A 19,797-nucleotide genomic window follows, 5' to 3' on the forward strand; every position below is an offset into this window, starting at 1 on the left:
AGTAGACCGTCTTAACTTTCAGATATAAAGCATTGCCCAGATAGAAGTGAAACACCCATAATTGTGCCCATTTTTATCTTCCCATCTTTAGCAAATATAGAGATAGAAGCCTCTGAGAAACAATAAAGAAGCAAAGATGGGAATGGTAAAAAATTTCAAAAGAAAGCATTACGCCTTAATCATGATAACTTCCCTTAAACAATCGACATCATACACGAAGATTGTTTACAACAATTGAATAACTCTCAACATCTGGAGAGGCAACTGGTAACTTCTGCAAAAAAATAAAAAAAAATATATAAAAAAAAAATCCCTCTACACTCATCATCACCTGTTAGGCTGTTACAATAATTCACTCAGTTCTACATCGCACATGATACCTTACAAAACAAAATTTAGAAAGTATAAAAAATTGTTCATCAATCAATGTTCCCCATCAAATTTTCAACGGTTGCCGAGGGTTTGAAGGGAAATGATAAAGCTCAATTTATTTGCCCCTGCCTTCTACCAACCCTCTCAATAAGCTCTACAGATCTTCAACCATCATCAGACTCCCACTGCAGGATTCTTCATTGATAAACTGCCTGCATCAGCAAATAGCCCAAAAGTTAACTCACAAAAACTCACATTTGAATACAAACAGTAACTATGAGGGATTAAATTGGAGGGAAACTGCAATTGATCTGCAATTGATAGTCAATCAAGCCATACCTGACAATGTGTGCCTGAACAATCAGAAAACACACAGAAAAACACAACTTGGTATCTAGTATTGATTTTATTCAGGCATCTGGAATTCAAGATCTAGTTTGCGCTTTAGATGTGTCCTATCAGCACTGCCAGAGACAAAATTAAGAGTTTAGCTGAAGAAAACCATTTAAGACTTGACATTTTATTCTAAAATATTTTACGTGTTTGTAGATCACATTCATAGCACAGGCTTCTACACAAGCCCATTATACTACAATTCTACCATACCATGCTACAACACAATCTTTGAGTAGTCACCCAAAACATTAGAAGAGGAGACAGTGATGGTCAAAACTGAAGCACAAGCAATGAAAAACAAGTTTAGCCATACAGAAAATTCTGTTTGGGGTTTTTATTAGATTTAATTTAATATTAGATACGAGTTTCAACATTATTACATTGGTAATGAGAACTTTGTAAACAGTTCATGTAATAATATGATCAGATGAACTATCAACCTGTTCTTAAAAACAAATGTAACCGAATAAGTATAAAAGCCAGGTCAAACACAAGTTCAAATTCCAGGAGAGAAGCAAGGGGAAGACGATAAGATAATAACTCTTGGTCATTATTCTCTATTCCCTGCTTTAAGCTCTTCAGTAGTGTGTCCTAACAGGCATCAACACAATCTACCGGCGAATTAGTCAAGCATTCTTTTAATATAAATAAAACTAATGCGCTACATCAAGCTTCTTGCAGAAGATACTATGTCAACCATAAAGGGCCTAATAATAAGGAAGCATTAATTTTTTATTTTTTAATAACTAACATATATTTGTGTGTTAAAAATATAATTTAGTAGCAAGGAAGAGAAAAAAAAAAAAGGAAATTCCAATAAATTTGATAAAGACACGCCCCATAAAGCTTCCAGGTCAAACTATAAACTGTAACCAAGCTAGACACCCAACTAGGAAATTACTATCTTTTCATCCAAAACACAGCAAAAAATGCTGATTACTTTGGTGTTTCATTTTGAAACAGTAGCCCACCCTGCTAATCCTGAAAGATGTTACAGAACTTAGCAGATAGTATCATGAGTAAACAGAAAGGCTGTTTGTGATGGATCAATCAATATAGACCAATTCAGGATATAGGATAGGAAATCATGACTGCAGCAAAACAAAACTTAATGGCAAGGCAATGGACTTGGGGTATAGTAACTGCCAACTAGACCCTTGTAAATGAATGAGATTAATTCAAATATGGCAGGATTTTTCATAACTAGAAGACTTGCACATCATTTCCACTGGCTATATCAGGATTCTTTTGAAGCTTGATGCGTAAGATAGCTTAGTAATGACTCGGTCACTAAGTATTTCCTCCATTTCTTAATACATGCAACAACTTGACTTTATAATACACGATTAAAAATTAACGTAATGCATGTATTGAGCAATGGACGGAAGTATTTGATGTGTTTTATATTTTAGAGGTTTAACTTTGAGAATTTCTCCAAGTAAAATACAATCACAGAAATACTAATAAATTATTTTCTATCTTGACAAAATAGGTTGGGTGATTTAACTCATTTTTACATATGGAAAAGAACAAATTATCCCTTTAATCAAGAAGCATGTTCAAGTTGATAGGTGGGAGCACTTGAAATCCCATTGAAGAAAATAGCAGAAAAGAAGATACTAAAGTTGGTCTAATATGAAAATTTTATAAGAAAAAAAAAATGAAATAAAGGAGTTCTAATACAAAACCTATAAGAAACATCCTCCTCGTTTTTGTTTGTTTTAAACTAATTTACAAAGATATGGCTACCAATGCCCGACATTTGTACATTGTCCAGGTGCCCGAATCGCCAATGTTGTAAAAAAAGTTCCATGATATTGGTCTAGAATGAAGTGTTCAATTGTCCTACTACTCTTATGTCACGGGTATATTTGAGGTGAAATGAAAATTCCGAGTAACATAGATTATAAAGACAAAATGGAGCTATTCAACAATTAAGAGCACAAAAATAAGTATTAATCCAGTATGAAAGTTGAAGAGTCCTAACACATCAAGGAATAACTTCAAAAGGTATTAATGATTATGTTTCAGGTGAAATATTGATTAGAGACAGATAACCAGAAAAAAATGTCAAGGTTACTTTTAATCTAACAGACTGACCCAAAAAGAAGAAAGGAATGCCTTCAATGTCATTAAAGAAAATGTGTTTGCCTCAATATAAAAATAAAAAATAAAGATAATTTTTGTAAAAAAAAGAAAGAAAATATGTTGAGAATGAAGAGAAGAAGATTGTAGTAACAGGAGCCCTGAAGAAGAAAGCACGATGAAATTTATAAGCGGAAGAAAGGTGTGGATAGTACGTGAGAAATTGCTGTCCAACATGAGAATTCGTACTTCAATCATGAAATTCTCGATGAAGGTGCCTTAAAATCTGATTTCAGGAAGAAGAACTTCAAGTCTTTTCGAGAAAAAGGAGACATAATTGGGAGAAACAGCATGGAACCAATAAACAGTTTCATCTATGATTTGGTATAACAGTTTCTTACCTCTCCCAAATACAGTTCCAAGGCTATAGCAAGTTTTATACAAGCATGCTTAACACCTAAGGAAATGAGCTTGATGAAGGCTGAAGCTAATTGGCAAATAAGTAAATGTTAATATTCAGAATTTGGTGAGTTTTCTTTCAGGCTTTCAAATATACAAATTCATAAATACATCCCTAGAAGTGCACAAGGAACCTAATATAGTTTTTATATAGGAAACTTATCTTAAGATTACATTCCACATTTTATATAAAGCTATGTCAGCTTCGACTTCAGAATTCCCATGTTGAATCCATTCTAGCAGATCAATTGACTTAGTCTCCTTATTTAAGTAGACAACTACCCTATTAAGGTGGATAATTTCATGTATTATTCAGAACTATGATAATGTTCTGACATTCAACTCTCATGTTTGTCTCTTAAGCTCTCTATAAGCTTCTAAGTAGCTAGCTAGCATTTATGACTTGTGAACACTTAACTAATCAACCTAATAACCTAGTTGCTTTAGATGAAGTTGTGGTGAGTCGATTCTTTATAAACCTCTGTTTAAGAATCAGAACTTTGTTTTTCAGATTAGGTTAAATGAATTACAGGGGAGAAGTCTAAGTTGGAATTATGACTGAGGTGTCAGTTAAAAGAGTTGGGGATGATGCCAAGTCTGCATGGCCCTGTTGCATCAAATAGTGTAGTCTATGCCAAAACTAGGGAGCCATCTAAAACAGAAAGGACATGTTGCTGGTAGCTGTCACATAAAACTCACATGTCTAGGGCACTGGCCTTCAAAAAATAGGATAAAAAGACTCTACATGCCTGACCACCACACCGGAAAGGTAGCTAAACTCCATCAACTACCATTTAGGGTTTGTTTAGTTCAACAAACTAAAGTAGATAGGATTGGTTCCCCTATTAAAAATAGCCTCCTTAATACAATGTTGAGTACATGCTTTAGTTACACAAGTAGAAAAAAAGAAACATGACAGAAAAACCAATATAATGGAAAAATCGATGCTCTGTCACAAGTTCTCCCTCCATTAGGAGTCATAGCTAACAACTACTCCCTCTATCCCAAAATAATTCCTGTTTTTTTTTTTCTTTTTTTTTTATAAATCACAACATTGAGGATTTAACGGTTGCCATGCACATTTAAATATATCAAGTTTTGTAGTAGTAAAAATTAAAAGAATTAATTTTATGCAAGTGTATTTTGAGACGAATCTAACAAGATCCCACATAACTTTTTTTTTCTAACGTATAAATCACAAAAGACAATCAAAGGAGTGTGTGAATAGTGCAAAAATCCAAACGTTGCGTTTAAAAAAAACCGGAGGACGTATAGTGTATACTTCATATTGCACCGTCTTCAAGATGCACCTGTGACTATCAACATCTTTAATTATGTACTAATATATTATTTAATTGGAAAAAAAAAAAGAAGAATTGATGAGAAGCTAACATGCGGACAATGATAATGTCACTGGCTTTTGTTTTAGTATTAGTTATTGATTAGGGTCAGCTTCCGCATTTATCAATAATATTAAGTTACTAGATGTCAGAAAATAAAATTACCTGTTAATAGTTGGTCTAGGAGGAGGTCTAGATCCAAACACAGAAAAATCTATTGACATTGGTATTGTGTCAGTTCTGCTTGAGCTTCGGCCAGTTGTTAATCTACTCCCACTGACATGATCATCTAACTTTTCAGCATTGTGAACATTTTCTTCACCCCCATCATTTCTATTGGGCATTACTCTTCTCATTTTTCTAGGTGGAGACAACACAGTAGGTCCTTCATTTGGATTAGACTCAGGAACTTTTGAGTTGTTATCGCCTTTATGTGAAGGTCGTGGTAAAGAAGCTGGATTTGTAGCAGCTGGTGGTGATGTGAAGTATCTGTACGGTTAGCACAAATAAATTAAGATAAAAGGATAAATGCGATAATCGATGGACGCACCAAATACAGCACAGTAGCACACCATTTCCCCACCAAAATTATATATGGAAGATATAACCCGAAACCAAATTGGAAATAAAGATTACAAACAAACTGTCGAGACATACCTGTGCTCCAAGGCCTGCTGCGCAGAAATTCGAGCTTTTGGATCGTAAGCGAACATCTTAGACAACAAATCCAAAGCATCATCACTTGCCATTGGGAACAATGTACGTAAAGGAGGTGCTGGCACATATTGGTATTCCACATAATCAGGAAGGTATACCATATCAGGCCACTGAGCAGGCTTTGGTGTCCCAAAGGCTGCAAAAATTTTGCCAAGTTGATCAATGTCACTTGAACCCTGCATAAAAAGGGAGGTCAACTAATCAGCTCATACAGAAATCAGCAATAAAAAATAATAAAAATAAGGGAAATTATGAGATCTTATACAAGTAATCAAGACATCCAATTCAAAACATTCTCCACATTGTAAACAGTAGAGCAAGATAGGCACACCATACAATCAAGTCATAAATTACAGTTCTGTGTAATGTTGGGTGATTAATTGATGGAGGATAACAGCTTGTAGCACAAACAAGAGAAGATACAATGACAAACTAAGGCGTGTCGAAATGTTACAATAGCTTTCCTTTAAAGAACATTATATACATGGTGCTTTGGTAGTATAGGACTATGTTACCTCAGCTCAATAATTACACTGCCAAGTGCCAGCTCATGTCCAACACTCTCAACATACTCCAATCAAAATTGATATGAGTACTTGGGTTTGATCTTTGAGAAAATAAAGCACACTATATTCATGTAAGATACTCTTAATGAGTCCAACGCTGGTAAAAAAAAATCCAAGTAACTGATACTTTAGACGAAGGCATGCAGGCTCATAGGTCCTATGAATGTGGTAAAGAAATTTATATTCAGCTTAACAAGGAAATGGCTGCAATTTTTACCTGGACCCAGACTCTTTGACAAAACAAAGTTGTCATGAGATGCCAAGAGAGGTTGTGTCAAAGAGTCTGGGTCCAGCTAAAAATTGCTTTTCAATGTCACTCGTGAACCCATTGTGTCAAACATTGAGCATACTATGGTTCAGCTATATATATATATTAAAGTATAAGTTACCCTTTCTCTCAATGGCTTTGACAACTTGAACTTTCTAACACTTCTTCTGTTGCCAAAATATTGCAACACTTTGACTAATATGTGAAAGCTTTTTAGACAACGTGTAAACAGAGGAAGTATACAGCAAATGATCACAAGAAAAAAGTGGATGAAAGGTTTCTTAGCCTTAACAACTTTCACCAATCTAGTTCTTATTGATCCCAACAAGAGGATTGGACAGTAGACAGCTCAGAGTTATTCTCATACAAACCCTACAAAAATTTAACCCCGCAGAGCATCACTCTACATCTTCCCATGTTGGTACTTGCATCAGGAAGTCCAAAATATTTGCTATAATTATCATTTACTGCTCACACTAACACCACTGTATAAAACAAAACAAATGGAACATGTTGCAGAAATAAAAGATTGTGTGGTCCTCTGCCCTAATGATGATGTAAAGAGGAACACAAATAAGCTCACTTTCCTGCATCATCCCTTTATTTGAAAGATATAATGGAGGGTCCCTAGTCTTTCATGGAACCGCATGTTTTGTCATCCAATTTCATCAGCAATACTTCATGTAAGAGAAAATGGAATCATCGGAACTTGAAAGGTGAGGATACTTTAGAACATTTATCTTTTTCAAAAATTGAAAGCATTAGGATGGAACACATGAATAGTGTGTCCAAAACTGTGCTCTTCCTCATATATTAGGCTGCGGGTAAGTGGTTCAGTTGGCTTAACACTGAGAAATCAAGCATTGAGAATAAAAAATTTCAAATGACAAAGAGAAACAATTAAAACACTTTGTGTTTTATGTTTTTGGTTTTCTTCAACTCCTCCAATGATATAAGCAGGAAAAAAAAATTAATCACAGGTCTCTTCTAGTGCATTGAATAACAATATAATGGCATTAGTATTGTCATGAATGTAAAGATTTAAGGAAACTTAAGCTAGTATCAATGTACTCTTGGCTTTTCCATTTAAGGTTGGCCAGGTGGTTATTCCATTTGAGGGTGGCCAGGTATATATCTATTACATTCAAGCCACTGCACATCATGCAGTATTTTAGTAATCTCGCTACATATTTAAAATCATTTTAGTAAATTCATTGAACGGAATTCTCTAGGTAGACAAATGTTGAACATTTAAGAGCCAATGTAGTACTTGTTGAAACCAAATGTTGTACATAAAAAAAAAGTCAAAAGGTGAGAGAGAGAGAGAGAGGAGGGGGGGGGGGGGGGGGGGCGGGCCTTAACAATTTAAAATTTTGTCATTGATATATACAATTGCAAGATTTTCCCTTTTCATTCGATACACAAAAAATATTTTTGCACACATGGTAACTTTCGACTTACAAAAGTCAAAATAAAAAGGGAAAAAAATTACAACTATTTACACGTTTGCCATTGATATATACAATTACATATACATCAATTATATTTTAGAAAATTTCCTCGTACACAAAAAAATTACTTTGCACACATGGTAACTTTCAACTTTGTTATTCATAATCTGCGTTTAGCACCACCTACCTGTTTTCTTCGCTCCTTTCTTCCATTAGAGCATTCCCTAGCAACTATCATAAATTAGTAAAATGACCCTTGAGATGAATAAAAAAAATGTCATGAAATTTAGCTCTCTTAGATTATAGTATATCACTTTTCCCTTGAAAGACAATAATTGGTCATAAATGTAGGTTTTGAAAGAAAGAAACGAAAGGATAAAACTCTAAGTTTAAGAATAAAAATATCCCAATTCAGCTATTCAACTGCAATAGACAGAATACAAAGGCCTTGTTTGGTTGCAATGGGACTTAATTTCCCCATGGTAATTTGCAATTTATGGGAAATAATTTCTCTTACCTGATTCCCAAGAAATTGCTTTAGTTTGTTCTGTTGGTATTAAGGAAATTACAATTCCTAAGAAATTTGAATTAACTAAAGAAGGTGGGTAAATTAATTCCCACATTTGGCACTTTTTGGTAACCAAACAACATACTTTAAGTGTACTTCTTAGGAATTTTGAGTGCCTATAGGAAATTAGTACAACCAAACAAGGCCTAAGTCTTGGTTTTAAAAGTTGAGAGGGAACCCAAGAAATGCCCTAAAAGAAAGACGTAGGATGCAAAGACTTTCCTAATACCGTGCGGGAAAACATGTACTCTCAAACCGCGAACAATCTGTCAAGAGAAATGCCAATATCACATTTTAAAAAGAGTTTTGCAATCCTTACTCTCCTAAAAAAACATCCCTTCGGTACAATGCATAAACAAATGCCTTCCTCACTGACCACCCTAATACATATCAGCCTTGTGAAATTACTCTAATTCATAAAATAACTTTAGGGGGGGGGCGTTTGGTCCAGGGTATTCAAGTAAGAGTAAGAGAATCAAATTTCCTTTGTTGATGTTTGTATCGACATTTATGACATTCCATTTATCCTCCCTATTAACCCAAAGTCTTCTACATTGAATCCCAACCCCCCCCCCCCATATATCGAAATTCTTTCCATAGCCACCACCACACCACACCCACCACTTCCATGTCTTCCACCGTCACTGACTTTATCACCGCCAATGACCCACCACTGCCACCCTAACCACCACCGCCCATTTACTACAAAACCCACTTAATCTTAGCGAACTTTACCCAACCACCACCCTAACCTAACAACCCACCACTACCACCCTCACCACCACTGCGCCGCCAATCCACTACAAAACATACCTTATTTCTACAAATTCTACTTAACTACCACCCCAATCTAACAACCCACCCACAACCCCATCCGAAAACCCATCTCCACCCTTAAAATCTACGCAAAGCCCATCCGAAAACCTACCCTCACCATCAAATGCCCACCCTCATCCTAGAAAAAAACTAGATTTAAGAGAGGATAAAAAATGAAAGAGAGAAAAAGATAGATGGAGGGTGCTCCGATAAGATATGGTGGTACAAGAGTGAGGCAATGCTCCGATGAGAAAGAAGGTGGGGTTTGGTTGTGGAGGTTGAGATGGGGTTGAGAAAAAAGAAAGACGATGAGCTATGGTGGGTTTTTTTACAAGACAAATTTAAGGGTTTTAATTTCCTTTCACCTCCTTTCCCTTTCTTCATTGCATACCCTTTCCCTTTGTTTTACAACACCCCATTAATCCTTTTAGAGCCTACAATTCCAAACAATATTTACCGAAAGCATACTTCAGCCTAGTGAAATTACTCTATTTCATGAAATAACTTTCATCTTTCAGAAGAAACTCCAAGGAGCAAAGTGTCCATAGAACCAAGAAGGTTGGCATGAAATAGTAAACACATCATGCATGTCAAGCACAGATTTATAAGAGTAATTGCAGATAAAATTCACTATATTATCTACATAAACAGATATAAAACCAAATCAAAAGAAAACAGAAACCTATAATACAACATCCAATACACTCACCTAAGTTAAGTGACCCAACACCCTTGTGAAATATACATGCAATATATATCATTATAATGCACAAAAAAAGAAAGCCTGAATTCTATATCCAAGTTTTTTTCCAAAGGCCAGATGGTTCATAGTATGGGTGGCCTTGTACACAGGCTATAAACACTTGACACAACAAATATCATCAATCATATAATTTAATAAAGACCATTCCAATACATAAAGAGTGTTTTGTAAGGGATTCTCAATAGTAGTTGATACTTTATATCATGGATTATAGCATTTAGATGTGTGGGATTCTATTTCTATGGAATTAAAATTCGTTGTTCCAATAGTCCAATACTAGACAGAACTTGGAGTTTGACTTGCCGCATTAGAGGTTTAGAAAAAAGAAATTCCACTACGTCCTTTCCATTGTCAAATTACGTAAAAATTAGTTTACATATTAGATACTTCTTCCACTCCCCTAATATTGCACCAATTGGACATTTGACACTATTCACACACTCCTCTTTGATTACATATTGTGATTTATACGCAAGGAAAAATATAGTTATACAGGGTCTTATTAGAAAAGTCTTAGTATACACTTTCCGATATCAATTTTTTATCATTTTTAATTTAATATAATAATTAATGAAATTTAAGGCTACAAATGTGCATCAGGATGCGCAAATCCCCACCCACCCCCAATGTTGCAATAACAAAGACCATCTCTATCTATTCACTTCTATCAATGATTGTATGCTCCTCTAAACCCAACTTCTTGCATCATTCTTAGCAAATAATCAGTAATTACATGACAATCAACATATATAGGTCTTCCGGGCAATCACCTTGCCAAATTAAAAGGTTAGGGTGATCCAACTTTCAAAATCAGACATAACAGAGAATTAGAGGTTAACTTCCGATATATAGCTGGTTTCCTTTGTTTTATATTCATGATTTCGATAACCGGCAAGAGGTCAAATAAATCTACACATCCTAAATAAATAAACAAAATTTGTAAAGTACAACAAGCTTACCTGTAAAAACGGTCTTCTCAATAGTAGTTCTGCAAACACACAAGCAGCACCCCAGACATCTACCGCAGGACCATATTGCTTAGTGCCAAATAGCAGCTCAGGTGCTCTATACCATCTAGCAAAAACCTATGAAAAATATATTAGAGCCTAACTAACAACAGATTGAGCAGAACATAGGCTATTTAACAAAATTTTGTCATCCGCACAACAATTATATGACAAAATACTAGAAAAGACTATAAGAGGGAGATTTGTTAGTCAAAGTTAGCACCTTGATCCTTAAGCTTCACCACAATCAATTCCGGAAAAATAATTAAATAAATAAAGAAAGGCACATACTTCTACACAGTTTATTCTTTGGTACATGACTAAAAACGCTAATGACCCAAACTAGTTCAGCAGAGACACATCCTCCTTCAGGTCACCCAGATCTATCCAATACTACTGTGCACACAAGCGCAATGCCCTAATTGTGTTAGTATATTAAAAGAATCTAAACTTCTTGTTTCTGTCCTCTCCCTGACCTCCTTAAGAGGGAATACCTATAAATGTTCTGTATAGTTGATCTTTTTCTACTAACGCACTTTGTATCAATAGTAATGAAATAAAGTTAGTGTAGCCCGGTTTTGGTTTGTAGCTTCGGTCTCCCATGGACCCTTCCTAGAAGATGGCCTGGGTTCCGAAGCTTCTTGGTGGTTGTGTTGCCTTTGGGCTCTTGGTATTTTTGGTGTTTTGGCCCAAAGGGCTTTGTTTTACTTCTTGTTGCTGCTGCTTCTTTGGGCAGTAACCCCTTTTTGGAAATAATATTTTATATTTACCAAAAAAAAAAAAGTTAGTGTTGCAAACAATAAAAAGTTAGAGATCAGCTGGTACTCACAGATAAAACTGTTGGCATATGGTATAGCTCAAAAGCATATTTATATTCATTCCTAGTTTAAAACTTAAGAAAAAAAACTCGTGATCTTGGTCATGGTGACAATTACAGTGATGATCATAAGGTCAACATAACATGTGCCAGACAAAACCAACCACAGCTGGCTCAGTGTATGCTGAAATGAAATATCAGAACTTCTTAACTTCATAGTTACAATCAAGTGACTAAAACCTAAACTTCTACAAGCACCTTCCAACATATAATCTTTATGTTTAAAGAGAATTTGAGTTAAAGGAGTTCCCTAACACTTCAAACAACAACAGTTTAAGGGCTTGTTTATATATGAACGTAATGGGCCTGATGGTATTAACAAATAGTAACAAATAAGACCGTAGCACGACCTGTAACATATACTATTACCTGCAATATGAATTGAAAACCCTAATTTTATAGCAACATATTGTGTAACAAGTAGCAAAATCCTAGACATAACATAAAATAGCAATCTTTACATGACGTTAAGGCCCTGGTTCATTCCATCATGCTTTAACCTCCATTAACAAGAGCATATCTAGGAAATATGCAGTCAACTTAAAGTATTTTATATGAAATCGTTGAAATTTCAAAAAGATTACCAATATCAAAGAAAACAAGAATTTAAATTATAATTCAGATGTACTAAGAAAATTCAATAAGTTATCAATAAGTAAGCCAACTACAGATATAAGTCAAAAAACAAGGTAAGATTTCCAAGGTGCCATGTTGTAGACAGCTCAAGGACACAGTAATAAACCAGCAGAAAGTTCAAACAAAATACAACAGGAATCTAAATCTCTAAGATATGCAAGCAACACAAGGACACAGCAATAAACCAACAGAAAGTTGAAACAAAATGCAACAAAAATCTCCATCTCTAAGATATGCTAGCAACACATTCAAGCTGTCATCATCTGAACAGAAATTGTTCATTCAAAAGTTACCTAAAGAATATAACATGAAGAGATTCTACGGAGATTAGAGAAAGAACTCTGGCCCTGATCTTCGCATTGTTTGCATTATCTCAGATTCAGGGGCTTAATTCCAAACCTCAATTTCAATAAATTTAAAAAGCAGTTGGCACCAAGAATCCAGAAACCCAATCATGGAACAAAGTATGAAACAACAATATGGTTTTATTTTACTAAAGGATAGTTTTATTTTGTTTAATTATATTCATATTCCTATTGTAGATGTCAAATAAGTTTCAAGCAATAAAAAAATGGGAAATTATCATTGGTAGCCATGTAAAATTGCACATTATCAATGGTAACAAAATTTTTTACAATTCTCCCAAATAGCATTACTTTTGATAAGTTTCCCTAACATGACAATATATTTTGTAATTAACAACTATTAGCTTAAATAAACAAAAATTAAGTTAATGATTATCAAAAGGAAAAAAAAAAAACCAGCCACCCGAGCCAACCTGCCCCCACCCCCGCCACCGTGCTCCTCCCCACCCGGCCACCCCTCGCTGGCGCCGTACTACTCCTGAAACCGCGGCAACACCCCACCTCGACCCCACCCCTAAGCCACCCTCCCCTTCCCCTGAACCACCTTCCCCTCTCCCTAAAACCAATTCCCCTCCCCTAGAAAAACTCTCCCTCCCCACCTGCCAGCGCCAAAACCTGCTTCCCTGCGCCAGCGAACACGATTCGCCCCACCCCCTTGTCGTCTCCACTCCCTTTCCCCCCTTTAACCACAACCCCAAAACCCTACCACCCCAAATCAAAACCTTAAATTTTTTTATTTGGGGGTTTAAGGGTTTCGAGTGATGGTTAAATGGGGGAAAGGGAGTAGAGACGGCAAGGGGGTAGGGCGAATCGTGTTGGCAAGCGCCGGGAGGGGGTTTTGGCTCCGGCCGGTGGGGAGGGAGAGTTTTTCGAGGGGAGGGGAATGGGAGGGTGGGTCGAGGTGGGGTGTTGCTGGCACGCGGTTTCTAGGGTAGTACGGCGCCGGGGGGGGGTGGCTGAGGTGGGGAGCAAGGTGGCGGGGATGGGGCAGGGTAGCTGCGATTTTTTTAATTTTTGTTAATTATGAGGTTAATTCTTGTTTAATTAGGCTAATTACAAATATATTGTCATGTTAGGAAAACTTATCAAAAATAATGCTATTTGGGAGAATTTGTTAAAAAAAAAAAAATACCATTGAGAATGTGCAATTTTACATGGCTACCAATGAGAATTTCCCTAAAAAAATTTTAGTTTAAGAAATAATAATATAAAAGTTTAAAAAGTCTAAGAGCGTATACTAATAGAGTAATTCAAATTTATTTGAAACAAGTTAGGTATACTCAGCATGCACTAGAAAGAGGAATAAAAAAAAGGGTAGTATCCCAAGAGGGAAACTTGTCAATCTAAAGTGACTAAAGAGCTACATAGAATTTAAAATAGCATCAAGCAATCAGAGGACATAAATGAACTCCAAAGCTACTTAATACTCACTTGATGGGTAAACCTGCGATCTGGACTGCCAAATATACGTGCTAAACCAAAATCCCCAAGTTTGAGTTGTCCATCAGCTGCTAACAACAGATTGTTTGGCTTCATATCCCTGTTAAAGACACAGAGTTAGTCAGCACATATATCAAATCAGTCTCAGCCAACATCACTCCAGTTATTTTGAGTTGTAAGAAGCACCTGTGAAGGACCCACTTCTTGTGACAAAAAGCTAGTGCTTTCAAGGTCATTTGTAGATAAGATTTCGTGTCAGCAGGAGAGAGTACAATATTCCTATCCCGAATGACAGCTTCAAGATCACTCTCCATGAACTCAAACACAAGATGCAAGTTTCCCTTATGGGGGAAGGCATCTATCAACGCTATTATGTTAGGGTCTTTAAGCTCTTTTAACAGTTTAATTTCTCTCAGGGCAGTGAAATTCACACCTTCCTTCTGCTTTCCAAGACGAATTTTTTTGATTGCAACAGTTTGATTTGTCTGCGTAGCAGCGAATGAATTTTTAAACCAAAGCTATCGCTAAAACAAGAAAATCATAGGGTTACACATACAATTAAAATTTTTAAAACCAATAATTTAAGATCACCAATTCCTCGGGTCATATCCTATGTGAATCATACTACAAAATGCATATGGTGCTACAAGAGTAAACTCCCAAAAATCTATGACTATCACTACTTCAAGTGCTGGGCACACGACATATCTCCAAATAAGCAAGCTTACTTTTGACCCTTTCTATGCAAGGCCACTTTTCTTCCTGGAGCTATATATAATTCACAATAACTGTAAGTACATAACAGAGCAAGCAAAACAAAATTACAAAGAAACTACAGAGAAAAACCACATGTTTAGTAAGATTATTTATATATTGTTATAAGGAGACAAATTTATGTTCCCACCAAATTCATCACAAAAACCACCGTGACAAAATTTTTGCCTACCAACAAACTAAGATGCACACACATATAAAGAAAATTTTTGCCTATCACCAAAAAAAGATGCATACATAAAAGGCAGAGAAGATACTATCATAGAGATTAGGAAATTTTACCAATACACAAAGTTTCATCTAAGCCACGGATTTGCCTTTATATTCCTTTTCCCACCTCAATCGAAAACAACACTAATACTAATCTATATAATAACTTCAGAGTCAATTTTACAACTTTTCACCGTAACCTTTTAAACTCTTAGCCCTCAAATGTGTTAACATCACTATTTCTTTTATTATTTACAAAAAAAACTAGTAATTTCCATCATAACTTCCAATATCATCCCTACATCATATCACTTCCTCTAAACAATTCAATAACTCCCCGGATCATATTAACAAAAATAAATTAATAATACTATAGTACTATGAACAAACACAAGTAAGAATATGATTAAACAACATATCAACATTCAAAAGCTAGTTTATGAAACTAACACACACAGGTAAGAATATGCAGCATCAACAACAACAATTCTACATTAAATTAATCCACCCCTTAAACTGCATAATACTATTAAGCATATAATGATATAATCTGAACGAAAAAGTAGTAAACAATTGAAAATTTAGAACCCTATCAATCATACAAGAGCAAAAAATATGAACGAAAAAGAATCAAAGAGTTAAACCTGGGTATCGATGGCCTTGTAGACAACACCATAGGTACCTTCACCAAGAACTTCACGCTTCAAGTAGCGATCAGCAACTTTCTTTGTAATCAAACTATCCAAATCCGACATTGCAAATTTAAAAGAAAAAAAATAAAAAATAAAAAATAAAAAAAATAATAATCCCCTTTTCTGAAGGGGGAAATTCCGGAAATCGAAAAACCCTAATTTTTTTGTGATTTATGAAGAAAATTATGCAATACCCTAATTAATTTGATGGGATTGAGATGATGAAATTGAAGAGATTATGCATATTAGCAGGTGGAAGGGTCTGAACTTTGTGAAGTGGAGATACAGAGAAAAAGAAAAAGAAAAAGGGGAATTTATTGTGTTGTTTTGAGTGTGAAGATTACGTTATAAATTGCTCTAGTTTGAAATGTAATGGGGTTTCTTTTTGGCAATTATAATAAGAAGGTGAAGATGAAGGTGAAGGTGGTGGTGAAGGAGAAGAGAGGTGAAGAAGGAGGTTTTAGTTGAAGAACATGAATAAAGAACAAATTTAAACCAAAAAAAAAAAAAAGGTATTTGAAGTTAGAAGGGTGTGTGAGTAAGTATGGATGGAGTATAGTGGATTTGAGAAAATCTATATTTCTGTCAATGAGAAATATGGTAAATTTATCTAGGGGTAAAAACGTCATTTTGAATTATAATGTAAGGGTGTTTTTGATATTTTATGTCAATTTACTCTGTTAGTGAGAAGTTAAAAATGGAGAAACTCCATTGGGGGGCAAAGACGCCAAAAATAGGGATGTCGAGGTTTGGTGGTCTCCATTGAAGTAGCTTTAATAAGAAGATGAAGGTGATTAGTGTTGGGTTTCGTAGTGTCCGACACTACGCGGAAGAGAAACCCGCCCAAGACCCGCCCACTAATTAAAGCAACTAAACATGCAATCACATAATTAACAACATAAGAGAGAGAAAGAGAAAAGACATTCTTACCCTCGACGCGTGCTTCGCTCGCTTCACGAGCTCTTACTTGAAAGCTTAACCTCGCAAGTGCGAAGGCCTTCGACGGCTCGCACCCTCGACCCGACCCGAGCGGTCTTTATCCTGAAGGTTAGTCAGGACTTGAACAAATAAAAACTAGAGTATCACGAACTTAAAGGTTTTCTCACTAATGATGAGATGCCTTATTGAGTTCAACTCAAGTGTTTTTTCCCAAACCCAAAACTTGGGTATTTATAGGGAAAGGAGACTTGATCTCCCTTCTCCTATCAATGTGGGAGAATTGCAGTTTTCCACCAATTTATTTTAATCAAAAATAAATTAAAATGCAAAGCAATCAACAAGCACCAAGTGGCAAAGGGTGAGCAAGGGTAGGTGAGGACCACTTGAGAGGGGACCAAAATCCCCTTGCTCCCCAAGCAACCCTCAAGATTCGGTCCCCACACCAAAACCATGAGTTGTCCCCTTGAGCATGGCTGGCTGGCAGCCTGCCTTAGCTGCCAAGGCTACCCAGCTGGCGCCTAGCACCAAGGCTGGGCTTGCTGGCCAGCCTGCCTACGCACACACGCAGCAAGCACGCCACACATGCATTGCGGGCTGCTAGCTGTTGCTGCTTATGCGTTGCGGGTGCGGGTACGAGTGTTATGCGATGCCCAGCACACATAGCCCATAGCACAAGCACGCATAGCGTGCTGCTGTGCGAGTGTTATGCTCTGCATTACTTGCGGCCATGTGCACCAGCCTTGCTAGCATGCTTGGTCTAGCACGCAACGCATGTTAGGCATGTGGCATGCCTTGCGATGCGCATGGTAGCTTAAGCTAGCCTAGCACTCGCATGGCTAGGCCAATGCGAGGCTACGGCCTAGCTCGTACTTGTCGCTTGCTTGATTTCCCGTCTTGTCGAATTCTAAACTCGACTCGACTTGCGACGCTCGGTTTCGACGCTTTAAGCTCGACATCCGACGTCTTTATTCGTAATACTCTAATGACTCATCTAATCCTTCGGATTGATTCGTCGTCTCGGATCGGTTATTCGATTGGGGTACGACCAGAAGGGTTCAGTCAAGATTAAGCTGTAACATTAATTATGCATTAATATTACTGATCGGAAGCGGCCTCAACCTAAGCATTCCGATCACTTGACCTCATTGAATAATTAACTTTCTAATAATTCTGAACCCTCTATCGGAATAATACACTTATTGGAAGGAATACACTTGTTGGAAGGACACCATTCCGTTCAATTAGCTAGGTGGGAATTGGGAAATGAACAAAGGTGGAAGAAACCATGGATGGACCATGCATGGAGGTGGGTAGTGAGCAGGAAGATGAATATGCTTTTTTTCCCTTTTTTTAGAAAAATTTATCAAAAATAATACTACCTTTGCTTAACCCGCTCAAAATAATACAACCTTTGGGTTATTGACACATAAGGGTGACACGTAGCAATGATGTGGCGCCAAATCATATCGAAGGAGTTGTGACACATGGTGATAGCATGTTGTCCCATTGTGTTTTAATAATATTATAGATACAACCTTTAATCTCATTTGAAATAGGTAAGTGTACAAGTAACTTGTATAACTTAAGTCAATAGGTAACAATTGACCACCTTCCCTCCCAAACGTTAACTAAGCTAATTGTTGACTCGTTATTATCTAGAGTTAAATAAAAAAAAATAAAAAATTAAAAAAATTAAGCTCTTCTTCTCTGCTTCACGCACACCTTTACACTCTATAATTCAACTCCTAAAACAACAAATTGCAGCAACTATTGTTGTCTTGTTGACGATCAATATAAAGGAACAACTACTACCTATTAATGATGCAAAAATCCGAAACTCTATGGGCATAATCCTATAGCTAATTTCAAGTACGAATTCGAAACCCTAGTTTCAATACACGAATTCAATTAGGGTTTTTCTATAATGCGAATTTTAGGGGTTTTACCTGAATTATAAATTATAGGGTGTGTAGAGTAAATTTGGGTATGATATTATAGATTTTATGCAAATTATTTTTGGTTTTTGGGGGTTGTTTTTACAAGAATTCTAAATTGTAGGGTGTTTAGATACTTTGGGTATGATAATATTGTGGATTTTGTGCGAATTGTTTTTGGTTTTAGCGTTGATTATTGTTATTGATATGCGTGAATTTTATTATATTTTTTAAAAATTGAGGCACTTTATAGTTTTAGAGTACGTAATTGATCCATTTTTTTAGGTTTGGTTGATCATATCGTATGTTATTCGTGTGGTTGAATTTGTATTAATTGTATGTATTGTGCGTATTTGGCACAGGGGTGGTTTTCAACGTGTTATTGATGGGGATTTGGTGTATGTGGGAGGGGAGGGTAACACTTTTGATGTTGATCCAGATGAAATATGTTACTGGTATTTGGTTGAATTTGCTAAGGAGTGTAGGGGTAGGAGGTATACGCATATTTGTGGGGTTTTTTTATTTTGATACCAAGGTTGAGTTTATCGAATGGTTTAAGGAGAGTAATTCATGATAAAGATGCATTGGATATGGTAGAAGTAGCAGTGAAGTATAGGTGTGTAGGTGTGTATGTGTTAATGATCAAGAATAGGATAAAAGACCCCCATGAAGATCCGAAAAGGCCAGATGTACTTAATAGACTGGGTAAGGAGATGACATAAAAGATGATGTTGTGTAAAAGTTCAGTGTGTTCAAAAAAAGGCATAATAAAAGAAGATGTCCTAATAAGGATAATGTTGCTCCTACTGAACCACCCCCAATGAAACTAAGAGGTAGGCCAAGGCTTGAAGGTGCCTCTCCAAATAGTCACAAAGCAGTAACTTCTTCATCAACTACACACCTCAATTCACTCCAACTGCAACATCCTCTTCGTCAACTCAACACCTAGCCTCATATGCACCAATTGGCCACCACTCGAGAACTGCTCAACCTCACAACTTGGCAAGGGTAACAAAGTGGTTAGATGTGGGAAAATTACATTCAACAAAGGGAGAGGAAGAAGAAGTGGGGAAAGTATTATCCGAGTTGGAGAAGGGGTGTACATAGCACCTGATAGCTCAG

At 36.3% G+C, this 19,797-nt stretch overlaps 1 protein-coding gene across 1 annotated transcript; it reads right to left on the minus strand.

The window, feature by feature from the left end:
• Positions 1 to 175: 175 nt before the first annotated feature.
• Positions 176 to 16,483, minus strand: LOC110702967 (cyclin-dependent kinase D-1-like). Its single transcript, XM_021880728.1, has 8 exons — positions 15,755 to 16,483; positions 14,313 to 14,611; positions 14,118 to 14,226; positions 10,761 to 10,886; positions 5,310 to 5,545; positions 4,818 to 5,141; positions 712 to 836; positions 176 to 584 (listed from the first exon to the last, which is right to left on the minus strand). The coding sequence occupies exons 1-7, from the start codon at positions 15,863 to 15,865 to the stop codon at positions 779 to 781; spliced, it is 1,263 nt and encodes a 420-aa protein (XP_021736420.1). The 5' UTR covers positions 15,866 to 16,483; the 3' UTR covers positions 176 to 584; positions 712 to 778.
• Between the last annotated feature and the right edge of the window lie 3,314 nt (positions 16,484 to 19,797).

This window comes from Chenopodium quinoa, unplaced genomic scaffold (assembly GCF_001683475.1).
Source record: "Chenopodium quinoa cultivar QQ74 unplaced genomic scaffold, ASM168347v1, whole genome shotgun sequence".
NCBI classification, from domain to species: Eukaryota; Viridiplantae; Streptophyta; class Magnoliopsida; order Caryophyllales; family Amaranthaceae; genus Chenopodium; species Chenopodium quinoa.

Coding starts and splice junctions, on each gene's coding strand:
- LOC110702967 (XM_021880728.1), bottom strand. CDS start 15,865: ATGTCGGATTTGGATAGTTTGATTACAAAGAAAGTTGCTGATCGCTAC. Junction 14,227..14,312: donor AAGAAGTGGGTCCTTCACAG/GTGCTTCTTACA, acceptor TGTCTTTAACAG/GGATATGAAGCCAAACAATC. Junction 837..4,817: donor CCTAGACCAACTATTAACAG/GTAATTTTATTT, acceptor TGTCTCTGGCAG/TGCTGATAGGACACATCTAA.